The following is a 16,029-nucleotide window of genomic DNA, read 5'->3' on the forward strand; positions in this document are numbered from 1 at the left end:
TGGAACATGTGTGAATGCATGGTAGCATCTTTAAAGGGCCGTAACTCGAATGTTCATATGTATGGGACCTAACTATATACTTACTATATATTCATCATCGGTAATGATCCTCAACATGAAGGATGGGAAACTTGGCAGCAAAGTCTAGCAAGGACTCCATTAGCATGCCATGGATGACCTGTCCTTCATGTCAAGGATCATTACCGGTGACAAAATTTGGGTGTATGGGTCTGACCATGAGACAAAGCAAAGTGGTAATGCACGTGGTCAGAATAGCACCAGTCGCACAGCTCTTGATGTACAAAGGACAATGGCTTTTGGCATGCTGATGAAAGTCGGTGCTCCCTGTGACTGTACAGTACGTGCAGCCTTGTGCTGCCATCTGTTGTTGCGTCTCAATCTCAAAACTTTTAGATACCACCTTACAACGTATAATGTTTAAAATTGTCAGTACCCATTGGCCCCTTTTAACTCCGCTCCTAAAAGTTACAGTGAGTCCAGCCATATCAGCTTGTTTTAGACAATTTACTTCCAAAAACTCACTTTTTATTATCAGTAGAATCAACCCTTTAATTTTTATCTCAATAAATTCACCAGTATTATTCATATTATTCAATATACCATATGAAAAACAAGAATAAAAGTTATATTGTGAATTCACAAGATTTACTCGTAGAATTGGCGGACATGCATTAGGATATAAAGTTCATTTGTATAATTAATCAAATTCTTGAAGCAAACATTTGGTTAATTATATATGATCATTAACACTGTTTACTTTACCTTGGGTCTCTTGACTCTTCTACAAAACATTTTAGTTTCATTATCGAGTTAGTGTGTAAACGTGTTTATTTTTAAATACACTGTAAATAAAAATTCTAATTGATTTCATAGAAAGAGGACAACTGAGGCATAAAATATACAAAAATTATAGATCTGCAAGGTCACAGTTTTACAAACACACCAAGCTTCTTTTATGTACTGTACATACAAACACATTTAAATAATAGTATAAACAATAAAACACACCATGGAACACATTCTTTACTTAGCAATGAATTCATTACAAAAATAATATCGGACAAAACAAAAGACATTTTAACAGTTCAAAAGTAAAACAAAATTGACACGATGCATGCTTTACTGACATCTACCATATATTAAAAAAATTATTCTTTTCACAGTTTATAATGTCCAACTAATATTTTTTGTACAAATTGTGGACCTGTGGATACATTCTGAACTGACGCTAAATACCTACACAGTGCAAATATGGTTAAAACTTTAACTTTTAAACAATTGTCTAATTGATTTATCATGTAAACAAAATTCTAACATTGGTTGTTTTCAAACCAAAATAAATAAATAATATGACAATTCAATGGTTTGACTAAAAAAGCAAAACCTAAAAAAATAGATATCTTAAACAAACAAACAAAACCCACACAGCTCTGGGCTAGATTTTATTTTGAAGAAGACATGTCTGTTATACCCCTGAAGGTGTTGTAAAAACACCTGTCTAAAAATCTCCTTAGCAAGAATATTTGATCAACTGGAGGTCCCCTGCCCAACACACACTAACACACACATTAGCTAAAATAGTATGCTGAAGACAGAAAAAAAAATGTAATCAAATCCATTAAAAAAATGGAAGAGTCTTAGATACATGTGGTAACAATAAATTACAGTATACATGGACTAGCCCCTGGTAAATGCATATGTTTACATAATCCATATGTTAAATAAGGGTTAAAAAAAAGGGTCTCTGAAAATAAAGGAAAAATGAACACGAGAGCTAAAACTATTTAGTTGTTATATACTTTGGGTCTCAATACATATAAACCAAGCAAAACTGCTTTTTTGATTGGAGTTTAAAAATTTTAACTGGTGGCTACACACTCTGATGTAGTGTCTCAGAGATTACTTAAAAAAGTATAAAAACGCACAAGTGGCCCACCTGGGCGTGGCAAACCAATGTGTATAACTTGCTACCCTGTACTATTCCTACCAAACAACTTGTGGAACAATGTATAAGGCTTCAAATGTATTAGGCACTCAACATGTGATTCCAACAAGTGAAAAGTATAGTTATATTCAACTGGGTTCTATAATTGAGTATTACAGTTGTGGTTATTATCTTACTTTTGCAAGCAAGTTAAGCAAATAAGATTTTTCCTTCATTTATTGGTGTTTGTTCTTTTAATAAAATGAGTGCAGATTAAAACATGATTCTGCCCTACACCAAGAAACAAATCAAGAAGGTTAAAAAAATCAAAACAATAAAAATATTGGTTTAATATGGCTAATGATCAAAGCAGTTTAGCAGATTTATGTAGTTCCTTGATTGTGAAACTTCAGGAAGCAGTTGTGATTGCGAGATATACAGAGGAAAACACAGCATTTAAGACAACGTACTCTAGACATTTGCTCACAACCTCCAAATCTACACCTGGCCTCTTCACCCTCGGAAAGTTGTTCTGGCCAGTGACCCAAACCATCATATCGTGTGACTGCATCAGGTAAAGGGGTCTCAAAGACATCCGAATGTCCTGTGGAGGCATTTGATCCAAGCTGTGCTGGTATTGGGAGATATGGAGGCGAGGAGTCTTGTACAGCAATATGGCTGGAATGAATTAAAGCTTTAGAAACTTCCAGTCGGAAAGCCATAAGTGACAGTGGCTCTGAAGGATGGTTTTGATTTTGCTTGTACTGTAGCCAAGAATTAACTAATGCCAGATCAATAAGGTCCCAAAGAACAGACTGTGGCCAGGCACTGGGTGATGGGCTTGTGCAGGGTGTGCGATAAAGGCTTCTCAAATCTCTGTTCAGATTTGCAGCTTTGATGGCTCTCTCAAAACCACTGACAAGCGATGTTGAGCGTGACTTTTCCTTTGTTACTGCTGACAGAATAAAGCCATGATGGCACCTGAACAGTTTCAGTTTACCATCAGACGTGACAAACTCATCACCTATTTGCCCCCTAGCACCACCAACTTTTCCAGCACTGCGCACTCCTGCCTCTAGAAGATGCTCCAACATGGAGGGCGTTGATAGCTCAGGCTTGCAAAGAAATACCATTCCGTGATTATCAGTTTTTTCTCGAGAAACCATTTTCTTAACAATCTCCTCTCTGTTATAGTCACTGACTCGCAAGTTAAAATCCATGACCAATCCAGCAGAATTTATCATGACTGTGTGATGTAATGAGTGTGTTGGGTGTCTCTGAAAGGGAAGGAGATACTGGTCAACTCCATAGTTTCCGTTTCGTTTAAGTGCTTGACACCCTTCTCGAACTCTGTTTACTATTGCCTCAACCTTCCATAGGGGATCTTTCTTAAATATCAAAACGTCTGTGCAATTCTGTGCATCTTGATCTTTATGTGTATCCTGTCCGCTGCAGTTTAATCTTTCCCCTCCAAGACTGGCAAATCTTAGATTAGATGCAATTTCAGAAAACATGTCTGCAGGCATGGCATCAGCAATCAGTGGCACTCTGGTAAACTCCTCCCAGTACAGCTTCATACTTGGAAACTAAGTGAAAGAAGGAGAAAGATTTAGCATAAATCTAGATTTAGTATTTAGCAGGTGAAAATTTTATTTAATTTTTGTTTTAATTTTCACTTTGGTCTAAATGTCAATTTAATCAAAATTATACACAGGCAGCTCAAGAGTTAGTGGCACACTTGATAAAGAATTACATTAAATAGATTTTCATAATCAGACACTAAAAATGAGAAAAATATAGTCAAATGAAAAAAAACAATTCCATGTTTAAATTATTTTTTTTTTTACCAAAACCACATGTCACAAATTGACACAAATGTCCTGCAGATATAATATTTAAAAGACTAAATTTTCTTTATTCACCACCACACACATAACCTCTCCTAATCCAGGAACTTGGTCCTCTCTTGTAAACTCTCATATTCGGGTCACACCACATATGTACAATGCAGCAATCATCTTCAAAGTTTAATTATGTGGTCAATTAAACTTTTTTTTATGTTGGTCTGGATAGATATTTTGGACTTTTATCCAGGTAGAATATTAATTCCAAGAACTAGAAATAGCTTCCAAACAAATGTATAAAGCCATATGTATTTTGTTGTTCTCTGTACCACTTATCCTGTACAGAGTCTTTGGAGGGCCGCAGCCTATTCCAGAGGACTTGGGCCGTAGGTGGGGTACACCTGGAGAGGGGTGCAAGTCCATCGCAGGCCACAAGCACACACACACACTACGGGAAATATGTAAATGCTACTTAGCCTAATCTCTATGTCTTTGGACTTTTGAAGAAAACTTGAGTACACAGAGGAAAGCCACAAAAGAACACCAAGGCGAGTCAGGAATCCCCCAACCTGGGAAGTGCAAGGCCACAGTGCTAAAGGTAGCCATAGGTTTTGAAGAGCAATACAGCCTCCTCTATAAAGGTCCTCAATCATTATTAACTATTTTACAATAATGTTTCCTGTTGTATTCATTGCCAAAAAGCTGTTTGTTTTATCTGATTATAAAATCTCAATAATTCAAGTTGTGTACAGTGAACTCTAGCTGCTTAGGTTTGTTGATGGACAAAAGAACAGGCTTTCGTCTCCAACTACGGTCGTGACAAAGGTTGCAAAATATGTGTCCTCTTCTACAAGGGATCATTACAGCCCCAATATCTTTCTGTATTTCACTTTCAACAGTGAAATACAGGCATTTTCAGCCACCTACCTATTTTTCGTAGGACCACTGTTTGATGTTAACACAGGTCACACTTTTGTCTCTTTTCCTTTGTGCATTCTCTAAACTTTCCCATGCTGATAAATGACTACTGGAATCAGGCTTTTGTTTGTTTTTCTTGTGAACCAGGAAGTCAAATGAAAACGCAAACAATTTTAATACTGCACTAAATAACATCTGACCCTCACAGCCACATGCTTACCTTTCCCAAACTGTTGCAACAAAGTTGGAAATACAGAATTGCTTATTATGTGTTTTTTTGCTGTAGCACTACAATGCACTTTCCTCCTGAGACTTTTGGAATGTTTTTATTTTGTATGTTTTTTCCCCCTTGAATCAATTTGACCATTTTTTAACTGTAATTGCTAATGCTAAATGCTAGTAATTGAGGGAGCTGTCTGCATACATTTCACTTATTGAAAAAAGCCCTGACACTAAATTTCTTAAAAACATAAAAGAAAATGTTTGACAAAGGAGGATCATACAGAACTGTTTAATGACAGAATTCCATCATTAACCTTCAGTAACAGTTTTATTGTGATGAGAAATATGGTGAATCATGAGGCCAATCCTAAGAACATTGGGAATAAGAGAATACAGCCCAGATGATGTAGACACACGCCACACATAAGATGTGCTGTTATTCCTACACCATTCCTATGATTTGGATGTGGTACTCTCAAGTTCATGATGGAAGTCTGAATTATTGTACATGTTGTTAACAAACGTAGAAAATTTACTGTGCATATTCCACATATCTGTACTGTACTTGAGTTCTACTTCACATCATTTCTGCTTGGCATAGCCTTTAGCCATGTGTAGCATTTTAAGTGGGAATATCGCCACCTGTTGACTGTTATGTTTAAATGTGTGATCACTTTTCTCTCCAATAAACAGTAAGTTCATAGTCAGGAGGAAGCGAGGGACGGAAGAGAGAGACTTAAAGGCTACTGTGAGCTAATACAAGCTCAGTTCTTTTGATACTTAAGTAAATTTGAAGATGAGTACTTTTGTATTTTTATTCAATGTAAAAGATGTAAATAAAGGACTTGTATTTTTACTTTATTATTATTTTACTGGTTAAGTACAAAATTTGTGCACTTTGCCCACCAGTGAGCTTAACTACAAGAAAATGTTGAACACAGCTAAAATAACTACAATATGACTGTCAATATTTATAGACCTGGTTGAATGCTTTTACTCACCTTTAAGGTTCCCATTGCAATGTGGATTCCTACAAACTGGGCCACCTCCTTTTCAGTAACAGGCTTTGTCAATTTTGACGCTTGCCCTGTACAAGCTGCAATATCTTTCCATGTATTCCAACCAAAATACTGAATGAAGTAGTCGATAGGCTCACAATGCTCTTCATTGCCTGTCGGTTGGTCATCTGCTTCAGGACAGCCTAAAATTCTACTGAAAAAAAAACAACACAAAAGAATGTACACATCAGAAGGCAGAAGGTACACTTTTACTAATATAATTATTTATGGCAATAAAACTTACTTAGATGTTTTTGCATGCTGCTCACTGTCGGTCGATTCACACTGTCGCACCGCTCCATTAGCACAGATATCATGGTAACAAGACATGAGATGAGTTTCAGTTTCTGGCTCGGAGTGGACGCTCTCGCAGTTCTCCGTATCCGATGGGCGGGAAAGGAACTGTAGAACATCTTCAGCGCTCTGCTGCTCTGCACCAACATTGCCTACATGTGACAATCAAAAGTTTTTTTTTAATGAAAATTCTTTTACTTTGCTTGACATCACATTGCCTTAATATCGAGCAGAAAAAATAAGCTTCAGTCATACTGCTGTTACTTACCATCTTCAGGGCTGGTGTATAAATTATGGTGCATTTCCATTTGTGAGCATCCTATCCTCATGTCACACTCCTCTAAACCAGATACAGCCCCTACAGATTAGCAGAAAATACATTATCTGTTGTCTAGAACTTCAGTTCCGAATTGTCATTGACTTCAAATATTTATTGATCTTACATGGTCGAGTCCTCTCTTCCATCACTTCTGAACCTGAGGTGCCTTGATTAGTAGCTTGAGGCTCCACCATCATCTCCCCCTCCTCTTCCTTTACAGGGTAGAAAATACACTGCTTGGCAGTAGACTGAGCCACTGTTGGGGAACCAGAAGAAACTCCAACTGCAGAATGATCTGTTTCTTTACAGTGTGTGAGAAACAGTGATTAAACACCAAATACAAGGGACAAAAACATACAAAACAACCACATTTATTAACAAAATACATACCTGGACATGCAGTATGATCAGTTTGCATATCTTGAGCTTCCTGTGAAATCAGAGGATCATTTGAAATTTGCTGATCTTCTGCTTTTACCAAAATCATTTCGACTCCTTGCAAAAAATCTCCATCGTTGACCTGAACATCCTGGGGTGTGAGAATAGATGGACTGACTTCTGTTTTCACATCAGTAGAGGTGCCACCAGAAGTTAATCCATTATCTGACTGTAAATTTTAAAATTCAAGATTTAAATTTTGTGACAGTAGTGAAATGCAATTGCAACAACTTCAGACTGAGCAGATTAAAAAAATAAAAACCTCTAATAAGGATAATATATGTATAACTTATATTCTTGTTTACAAGTTTTGTTTCACACAAGTTATACTGGGCAAATATACAGAAAGCATAAGTAACACTATTTCCTTGCTTTTAGTGTTGTGAAGTCATAAGTCGTGGTAAGTTCACACGATGGAAGAGTTAAATAACATAAAATGCTAACATAACCAACAAATAAAAAGCACAGTTGTGGCAGAGCACCCCTTAATTAACATTATAAAAATTAATCTAAGTATTAAATAATATTCTTGATTCAGACTTTTGTGTTCATCCTGAACACAGTATGTGACTTACATATAAAAATTTTATATACAGAAAATTTTTAGCCAAATGCACTATTTAGACCTATAAACAAGATTAAACATATTGTATACAGAAAAACATACCTGCTCTCGAGTTCCACTCTGGCAGTGTACGGAGAGTCGTCCCTTCTTTAGGCTACTGGAGGAACGCCTGTTTTTCTCATGTTCTCCAGACTTCTGAGTTAGAGAACCACTTTCTGGTTTCATCATCTCCAAAGCACTTGTAGTACCAGGTTGTGGTAACACAGACACTTCCTGAGCTTCTGAAGATTCCTTCAAGGCTGCAGTGGCATTAATGATTTTTCTCGTTTTGAGCATTTCTTCATTCATTTCCTCACTGTTACCCGTAAGTGAATAAAGTTCAAAGACAACCCGGCAGTCTTCTTCACTGGCAACCAGCTCTTCTGTATGTCTCTTTTCAGCAGAACATCTTTTTCCAACTTGTCTCCTTCCCCTACCTTTGCTTCCTCGTCCTCTTTTTCCTTTTGGAATAGAATTGTTTTTTTGCCTGGCTAGTGTCTGAACAGATATCTCGTCTGCCTCTTGCTTAATCTCAGATTGCTCCGTTATGTGAGATCCAGCATTATGAGGGGATCCTGGATTTACAGTTTTTAAAGGCAGTTCGTTCTGAATAAAGGTAATTTTGTTACCAAATGTGTTGTGGTTTGATTCTCCTTCCTGTGAATCAGAGACCTTAAGCGCGATATTTAGAGAGGGGGTATATAACTGAGAAGATACTTGGGAATCTTTTTCATTTTTGTCCAAATTGATCAAATGCACATCTGAGGGCAGTGCCCCTTTAATAGCCATTCCTTCCTGTGGCTCAGACAATGTGAGTGAGTGAGCGTCTACATTCTCCTGTTCAGCTCTCTTAACTTTATCTGATTCAACATGATTGGCAGAAGATTCACCAGCTGCTTTTTTATGTCCAAGTGAAGGTTCTTGATTAAGATTGTCATTGTGGTTATCCTCTCCTTCAACAAAAGTTGTTGTCACAAGAAAAGAAGGCGAAGGACTGAGGGCTGGGAAAGAAAGCCTGGGCTCATTCCTTTGTTCATCTCCTAAACCAATCACTCTCATTTCTGAATCTACGTCCCAGTCTGTTGGTACATGCATTTCAAAGTCACTCGAGTGGACTGCACTTGCAAGCATTATTTCATTTGACCTCAGGCTAACTGCACTCATTTCAGAAACATCACAGGGCACAACAGAGTGAAACAATGCCATGTGCTCTTGTAAAGCAGATACCTCCGAAAAGCTCTTCCCACAATCATGGCATCCAATTATGAGCCGAGAATAAGGAGGGCTTAATGCAATTTCCTGATCTATTTTTGCAGAGGATTTACGCTTTCTCACAGCTTTTTGATTTGCCCCAGAGGGCATGTCACTGTCGACACGAGATGCGTGCAAACGAGAAGACTGCTTTGAATCTACTTTGGATTTTTTTACAATTGTTTTTGACTTTTTCTTTTGGCTGGGTGCTTGCAGTGATTTTTGTGTCCCTTTCTTTGCTGGCTCTACTGTCGTCTCATGGTCATAAATTTCTTTTGTTTGACATGTATGTATTAGTTGGTGATCTAAACCTGTCGTCTTAGCATCCAGCTTGTGCACCTTCAGTTGTGGTTGTTTATGACCTTTTAGCAAAAGCAAGGCCTGTTGCTTTATTTGATCGATGACTGGGGTCTCAGATACATTTTTATCTTTCTCCCTTTGTTTTGCTAACTTGTAGGTTTTTTTACTCACCTTATTTACTTTATTTACTGTGATCTTACTCTTTGCTTTCTTTTGAGATTTTGCCTCAGGAACTTTACCTGACTTTTTCTTCTTCGGCACAGGGGTTTCATCTTGATTTGACTCCTGAGTAGACTTTCCTTCCTTTGCCATATCTCTCTGGTTTTCAGATTTTCTTTTTTGAGGTTTCCCTCTGTGTGCTTGTTCTGACACCTTCATTACTTTTTTGTCACAAGGAAAATTAAGGGCCTGGGTGAGTCCAGAAGACTTTTCAGTTTTTCTTCCCTTTTTGTGCTTCTGTTTCAAATTTTCCTTTTTTGACAAAACAGGCATATTTCCTAGATCAATGTCTTCTTGATCTTTACATGGACTATTTTTAGAAATATTTAACAGTTTTTGCTTTGAATATTTTTTCTTATTTTGTTTAGATCCAAAGTGGTTCTTTGTCTTCTCTTGTTTTTTCGGTTTCTTTGAGCCAGCTTGAATTTTCTGATTTGGTGTTATGGGTAATGAACTTTTTGCAACTTTATCCTGAGTTTTCAAATGCCGGGACTTTACCTGCTTTTTAGAACTTTTCTTCTTAATTGGCAATGACTTCTTAACCTTTGGGAAATCTTCTGCCAAAAGAGTTTGATCGTTGGTTTCCACTTTGTTGCCTTGCTGTACACCTGATTTACTACAGGTTGCCTGCTCCAAGGAAGAGCTTTCTTGATCAGGCTGTATGTTCCTAAGAGAAGAGTTATTCATGTTTAATATTTGATCCTCTGGTAGTGGAATTTCATTAAAATTCTGTTGCTTCAACTGGATTTCATTGTCTTGTCTATCATCAAGTTGTGGATTCCCTTGCTCAGTTGCCTCGATTGCATTTTGACAGTGGGACTTAGTGAGTTTATCTAAATTTGGCGGCTCAGTTTGTGGCTCAGGGTTTACTCCTAAACCTATTACCTCGGCTGCCTCTTGAGTTTGAGGATCTGCACTGGTGTTGGTTAAATCAAAAATAACCTTACTCTCCTGCATAGTTTGGGTCTCATGTTCAATTGTTAAGTCTGCAGCTTCAGAGACCTTTTGACTTGGTTCTGCATTAATGTTGGTCTTCTCTGACAAGGCGATGTCTTGTGGCTTGGTTACAGGTTCCTTCTCACTTATGCTACTTTCAAAATCAGTTGTCAAAGATGAATTGTTCTCTGGTTCTGCTGTTTTGACATCTATTATGTTATCAATCTGCTGTTCTTCTGTTGTAAGAACAAGTGGATGACTGGCTTCCAACTGAGGCGGTAAAATGTCCTTTTCACCCTGTTCTGGCAAAAGTTCATACTGAACATTATTTACCAGTTCTGCTGTGATGTCTGATTCAACAACTGTGACATGGTTCTCTGCAGAAATAGCTGTCCCACCATCAATCACAGTTTGCTCTTGTTCAACAGCAACTTCAACCTGTAATGATTCTAATAACACGTCTTGCTGAGTTCCAGTAGATGATGTTCCTTCATGTTCCTTTTCATCCTCCGCCTGCTGAAGTCCAGTTTGTTGTACTGTTGGCTGCGTGAAATCAAAATGCAAAGGTCGTATAAGGCCTTGTGGCTGTTGCATTCCATTGCTTGGTGTCTGCGAAGGTAACTGATCAACTCCAAGTATTACAAGCTGATTTACTTTCTGGACATTTCCCATTTTCTCTATTAATCTTTTAATATGTTCAACTCCAAGTGGGCTTATTTGCGGTACTGCCTGTCCAACAGCTTCAACGTGTGGTAAAGGTAGTTGAACTACTTCAGTCAGAGGTGTAACACACAGGCCTCCTTCTCCCACAGCACTGTTGGATGATGTAATGGTTGAGCCCTGTGAGTGCCTTGTTCTATAGTGGTGCAGCTGTGATTTGGCCGTCTTAAAAGACTCGTTACATTGTGAGCATGAATATTTCTTAGACGATATACCTGAAAGTAGAAAGAAATGCTTTTCATTTAAAACAGGATAAACCATATACATTTCCCATAAATGTATTTTGCATGCAAAAACTTTGCATCATGCCTTTAGGAAGGCCCTAAAGTGGTCCTTTCTACACTAACCGGCCAAAAAAAAGTCAGCATTTAGATTTAGGAAAAAAAGTACTTTGGCATAATGACCACTGTACAAGCCTCTGGAGGCAGTGTCATGATTTGATGTTGTTTCAATTGGTCATGCTTAGGATCAGTAATGTTACTTGGCTGAATGTGTTGAATGACTAGAATTTAAATTATGTTATCCCATTACATTTTCCATATATCTTATCTTCTAGGTCACGAGCGGTCGTATACGTATTTCACTGCATATCATGCTGTGTATGAAACAAATAAAATGTTTTTCCTTCCCTGATGACATGGCCATAGTCCAGGATGACAATACCAAGATTCATCAGGCTAAAATTGTGAAAGAGTGGTTCTAGGAACTTAAAGAAATAATTTTCACACATGAATTGGCCACTACATTTGTCCTAATCTTCTCCTAACCTTTACAATGTACCATGAGTACAATTGTGTTGCTAGCAAACGTTCAGTAATAAACATTAAAGGCACCAAAACAATTATGTAACGTTAGTTAAATGACAATAACACTGTGCCGTTTCCAGAATAAAAAGCATCTGCAGTTTAGGATGATGCCCTGGCACAGTCCAGGCCGGTGTTGTTCCAGAAAGTGACCGGTTGCCAAGACTTAACTGGACTCCTTCGATGCGTGTGTTGCATACTGACTACAAGCACAAACCAAAGACTTCATTCTGGTACTGTAGGTATAGGATTGATGTTTTATATTTGCTCGCCCCGTTCCTTTTTCATTTGGTTATTACTCCCACCAACATTAACATGCAGCTTCAGTTTGTCACTGCTTTGCATAAATTTCAGCAAAGAACTTTTCTGTAACAGCAATGAAAAATCTCACTCACTTTTATGTTATTTCAAATTTTTCTTCAGCCCAAACAGTGCCTCGTTCTCAAATTCGGACATATACTTTGTGTGACAGCAGCTGTTAGACCTATCCAACAGCATGAATATATATTCAGTAAAGTTGACCAAAACCTACCATTGCTATCAACATAAATTTTATAGCAATACCAATTTTATATATCATTTTACTGCCCATCCCTACATGCCACTATCACTCCCTGGAATACTATATAATGCACCCATTTGGATTATCATCATTGACTGAAAAGGTAAGACCAATTTCTTTTTTTTTGCTATACAAAGAACAGCAAAAAAAAAAAAAAAAAAAAAAGAGAGAGACAGAGCAGAATGACAGCTTTTTTTTTCTTGATATTTTCATGCGAATCTGTTCGGAACATGGAAAATGTTGTTAAAACATTTTTTTTTCTAAAAGATTTTTTTCCCTTCACACACTCAAAATGTATTTCCACTCTCTCTTGTGCTCTTGTATACTAAAAACAGGGCCAGGCATGTACTATTTTATTTGATATAACTTACTGTATTAGTTACTTGAACCTGAAGTGTTGATTCTAGCTGTTACACACAGAAAATAGATTAAAAACTGAAGAGAATTAGACTAGAATTTAGACTTAGAAGTTTGTTAAAATCAGGCCATAGAAACTTATGCAACAATAAATTCTACTCTGAATTTAGTTTTAAATTACCTAACAAACTCTGACATTTACCTTATGCAGAGAAGAATAATAATATGTTTAAGTCCTAGTTAGCTGAGTGTCAAAAGAACATAGCCATCCTATATCCAGCGCCAACATTAACATGCAGTTTCTCACCACTTATTATCAACAAATTATGGCTTGTTTATTTACTTGACCAGTTATTTTCAGAATTTTTGTCTATCTGTCTGTGCACGCATCACGTAAAAACTACTAAACGAAATGTAATAGGGTTTTCACCCCATTTTTGGCTGACCTTGAGGTAACCTACTCGCTTCATCACAATCGAGCCACAGGAACAGGAGATATGCTAATTTGAAATTTAAATGAAAAACGCAATTATATTATTTAAACAAAAAAAAAAAAACACCTTGAAAAAAAAAATTAAGTCCATCTTAAAATTCAGCAGAGGACGCTGTACATGTCTTTTATACGCACTTATGAATGTGCAATAACTTCGTTATCGCTTAAAGTTTTTTTTTTTTAAATAGCCTTTTTGCTTTTCCATTAAATACATCCTGCATTAAAATCTTATTGTGTCCAATATTCCTAGGTTTATTCTCTGGGTAAAACCTACCGCACAGATGTTTACTGGGAAAAGCAGACCGGGAATTGAACTGCAATTATTAACATTTTTAAGTAGTGGGCCATGGGGTTCAGCATCTGGGGGTAAAGTCTATAGGTGTAAAATAAAGAAATGGATACAGTACAACAGTGATCATGAATTCTATGATCACTAAGAGTGATGGTCTACATGCGAACGCATTTTACTACACAATTTTCCCTCATGAAAACAATAGTATGATTCACCTTCATGTCAGTTAATCATACACTATGTTCATGGAAAGTTCATGCATGAGGAGAATGTGCCATAAACCTAACTGTTAGACAAAGAGTACTACTTACCCTTACCCCTCCTTTTCTTGGTTTTGCTTGTGGCATTTGTCGAGTTTTCTACACCTTCCGTCCCCTCATTTTCATGTGCTTCCAGGTGCTTTTGCAGAGCTTTGGGCATGGTAAATCTCTTGCCACACTCTTTATGTATGCAAACGTATGGCCTTTCTCCAGTGTGTACTCGCTGGTGGTACTTAAGCAAAGTAAGGGTCTTGAAGAGCTTGCCGCATTCTGAGCAGGTATATCCCTGCTTGTTATAGTGTACCTTTTTATGGCTTGTAAGCTCGGACGATCGACTGAAAGCTTCTCCGCAAATGGGACACTTAAATGGCTGCTTCTCTGTGTGAGCGCGCTGATGCGCCATGAGCTCCGTAGAACAGGTGAAATGTCGATCACACACATAGCACGCGAACAGCGCATCACCAAGAATGCACTGTTCATACTCAGAGGGGTGGTTCATTTTAAGGTGGCGCTGCTTGCTCTTGTTGTCACTGAAGATGATGTGGCACTCCAGGCATTGCAGTGAAAGCTGAGATGCTGAAAAACGTTCACACACTGTTAACTTTGCAAGTTCAAATTCAGTGTAATACAGGTAAAAAAACAGAAGAAAAACACAACTATGACAATACTTAAAAGCTAACGTCTTAGATACATGAAAATCAGCAAAGAGGTCAGGAAAAACTTACAGGTGAGTGGCATCACTGTAGGCTTGGACATGTCCAGTTTTAGAGGATCCATTCTGTCCTTTTTTGGCGGGATGAACTTTCTGACACTTGCACCTACTTTAGAGATTCCCGTCTCTCCAGGAGCTGTAGGGCTAGATGTCACATCTCCAAGGGACTCTTCACATGATGGGGTTTCAGCTGAACCTTCTGACGCTTCACTGGGATTTAAGTCTGGTACTGAACTGCTGATCGCCATTATATCATTTGGCATACCTTGATCTGGATACTGATTTGACTCAACAGGGTGACTGGTTATTTCGTCTTCAGTAGCCTCATATGTTGGAACTGCAAGCACACTTTCCTCTGGCATGTCCTCTGCTGGAGATATTGGTTCAATTATTGCTTCTGATGGGACATAAAGGTCGATTTTCCCCTCGCCCAGACCAATGACCTGTGCTGTAAGGTCCTGATCTAATGCTGTTTCTGCGGGAGACACGTTCTCCAACTCTAGAGTTATACCTTTGGCAAAAAACATATCAGTGACTGACTGACTGGCGAGCTCCATGATCCTAAATTCTCCAGAAGGAATCGGATGAATGAAGATTTAGAAGTAGTAAAAAAACTCCTGAAATGCACAAAACATAATAACAAAAAAATGTTAATGATGGGACATTTAACAAATGCAAACTGTTTAAATCACACAGTTTAGTAACACAGTGGTATGAAGTGGTATCAAAACGTTTTGAAATTTGCGCACAACAGATCCAGCTGCTTTTGCTGTACGTTCTCCTACAGACGCCTTAAAACCTGGCAGTAGAATTCGTTATTAACAGTCTGGCCCCTGAATTCTCAAAGCACAATGCTGCAAATGTCGAAAAAGAGGATGAGCATGCACACAGTCGATCTGCGGACCTTCCTCGTCTTTCTCGGTCGTGGAAATGATGGGCTCTTCCACTTTGAAGACTGTTGCTTCGTCACCGGTAATGATCCCCGACATGAAGGACAGATCATCAACGGCACGCTGACTTTAATACCATCTTCCTCCTGCTCCTGAGTCAGCAGTCTGATGACAAACTTGGCAGCGACACGGCGCCAGTTCATACCACACATGAGGATTGCCTGGACCGTTCCATACGACACACTGACAACGGCAGCAATGGCGCAATTTGCTCTACAACGGTGATCACACACAAGTTGCCGAATGGTTTCGACATTTTTGGAGGTTGAGCTCGTTGAAGGTCTTCCTGATTTTTTGTCTGGCGGTTTCAGTCTTTAAGCGCGTGAAGCACCTCGAATGACCCATCGCAGCATCGCTGTAAACTTGCAGTTTCATGCAGAATTTCATATTCGCTCTTTGTTCTAACTTGCTATCCATGACGAAAAAGCAGACGTGGTATCGCAGGTGGCCGGAATAGCCGCAGCTGCATAGCTTCAAGACGATGCCTTTTGGCACGCTGACTAATGAAGGCGGGTGCTCCCTGTGACTGTGC

The 16,029-nt window shown here is 38.2% G+C and overlaps 2 protein-coding genes across 3 annotated transcripts; both read right to left on the bottom strand.

Annotated features, from left to right (window-relative positions):
• Nucleotides 1-657: 657 nt before the first annotated feature.
• On the bottom strand, nt 658-10,180 carry LOC128519837 (uncharacterized). 2 transcript variants are annotated; one of them, XM_053493735.1, is made up of 7 exons: nt 7,706-10,180; nt 6,991-7,207; nt 6,725-6,901; nt 6,550-6,639; nt 6,232-6,433; nt 5,931-6,138; nt 658-3,531 (listed from the first exon to the last, which is right to left on the bottom strand). In XM_053493735.1, exons 1-7 carry the CDS (start codon nt 10,097-10,099, stop codon nt 2,329-2,331), a joined length of 4,491 nt encoding a protein of 1,496 aa, XP_053349710.1. In that variant the 5' UTR covers nt 10,100-10,180; the 3' UTR covers nt 658-2,328. The 2 variants fall into 2 exon arrangements, with proteins under 2 accessions (XP_053349710.1, XP_053349709.1); XM_053493734.1 differs by having other exon boundaries at nt 5,931-6,141.
• On the bottom strand, nt 10,102-15,155 carry LOC128520013 (zinc finger protein 76-like). Its single transcript, XM_053494023.1, has 4 exons — nt 14,561-15,155; nt 13,887-14,411; nt 10,208-11,283; nt 10,102-10,116 (listed from the first exon to the last, which is right to left on the bottom strand). Exons 1-4 carry the CDS (start codon nt 15,102-15,104, stop codon nt 10,102-10,104), a joined length of 2,160 nt encoding a protein of 719 aa, XP_053349998.1. The 5' UTR covers nt 15,105-15,155.
• Nucleotides 15,156-16,029: the final 874 nt, after the last annotated feature.

Source organism: Clarias gariepinus, chromosome 4, assembly GCF_024256425.1.
Source record: "Clarias gariepinus isolate MV-2021 ecotype Netherlands chromosome 4, CGAR_prim_01v2, whole genome shotgun sequence".
Taxonomy (NCBI): Eukaryota; Metazoa; Chordata; class Actinopteri; order Siluriformes; family Clariidae; genus Clarias; species Clarias gariepinus.

Coding starts and splice junctions, on each gene's coding strand:
- LOC128519837 (XM_053493734.1), bottom strand. CDS start 10,099: ATGAATAACTCTTCTCTTAGGAACATACAGCCTGATCAAGAAAGCTCT. Junction 6,434..6,549: donor ATACACCAGCCCTGAAGATG/GTAAGTAACAGC, acceptor TGTCACATGTAG/GCAATGTTGGTGCAGAGCAG. Junction 6,142..6,231: donor CAGCATGCAAAAACATCTAA/GTAAGTTTTATT, acceptor TTTTTTTTTCAG/TAGAATTTTAGGCTGTCCTG.
- LOC128520013 (XM_053494023.1), bottom strand. CDS start 15,104: ATGGAGCTCGCCAGTCAGTCAGTCACTGATATGTTTTTTGCCAAAGGT. Junction 14,412..14,560: donor TACAGTGATGCCACTCACCT/GTAAGTTTTTCC, acceptor AACGTTTTTCAG/CATCTCAGCTTTCACTGCAA. Junction 11,284..13,886: donor CAAGAAAAGGAGGGGTAAGG/GTAAGTAGTACT, acceptor TTCTACTTTCAG/GTATATCGTCTAAGAAATAT.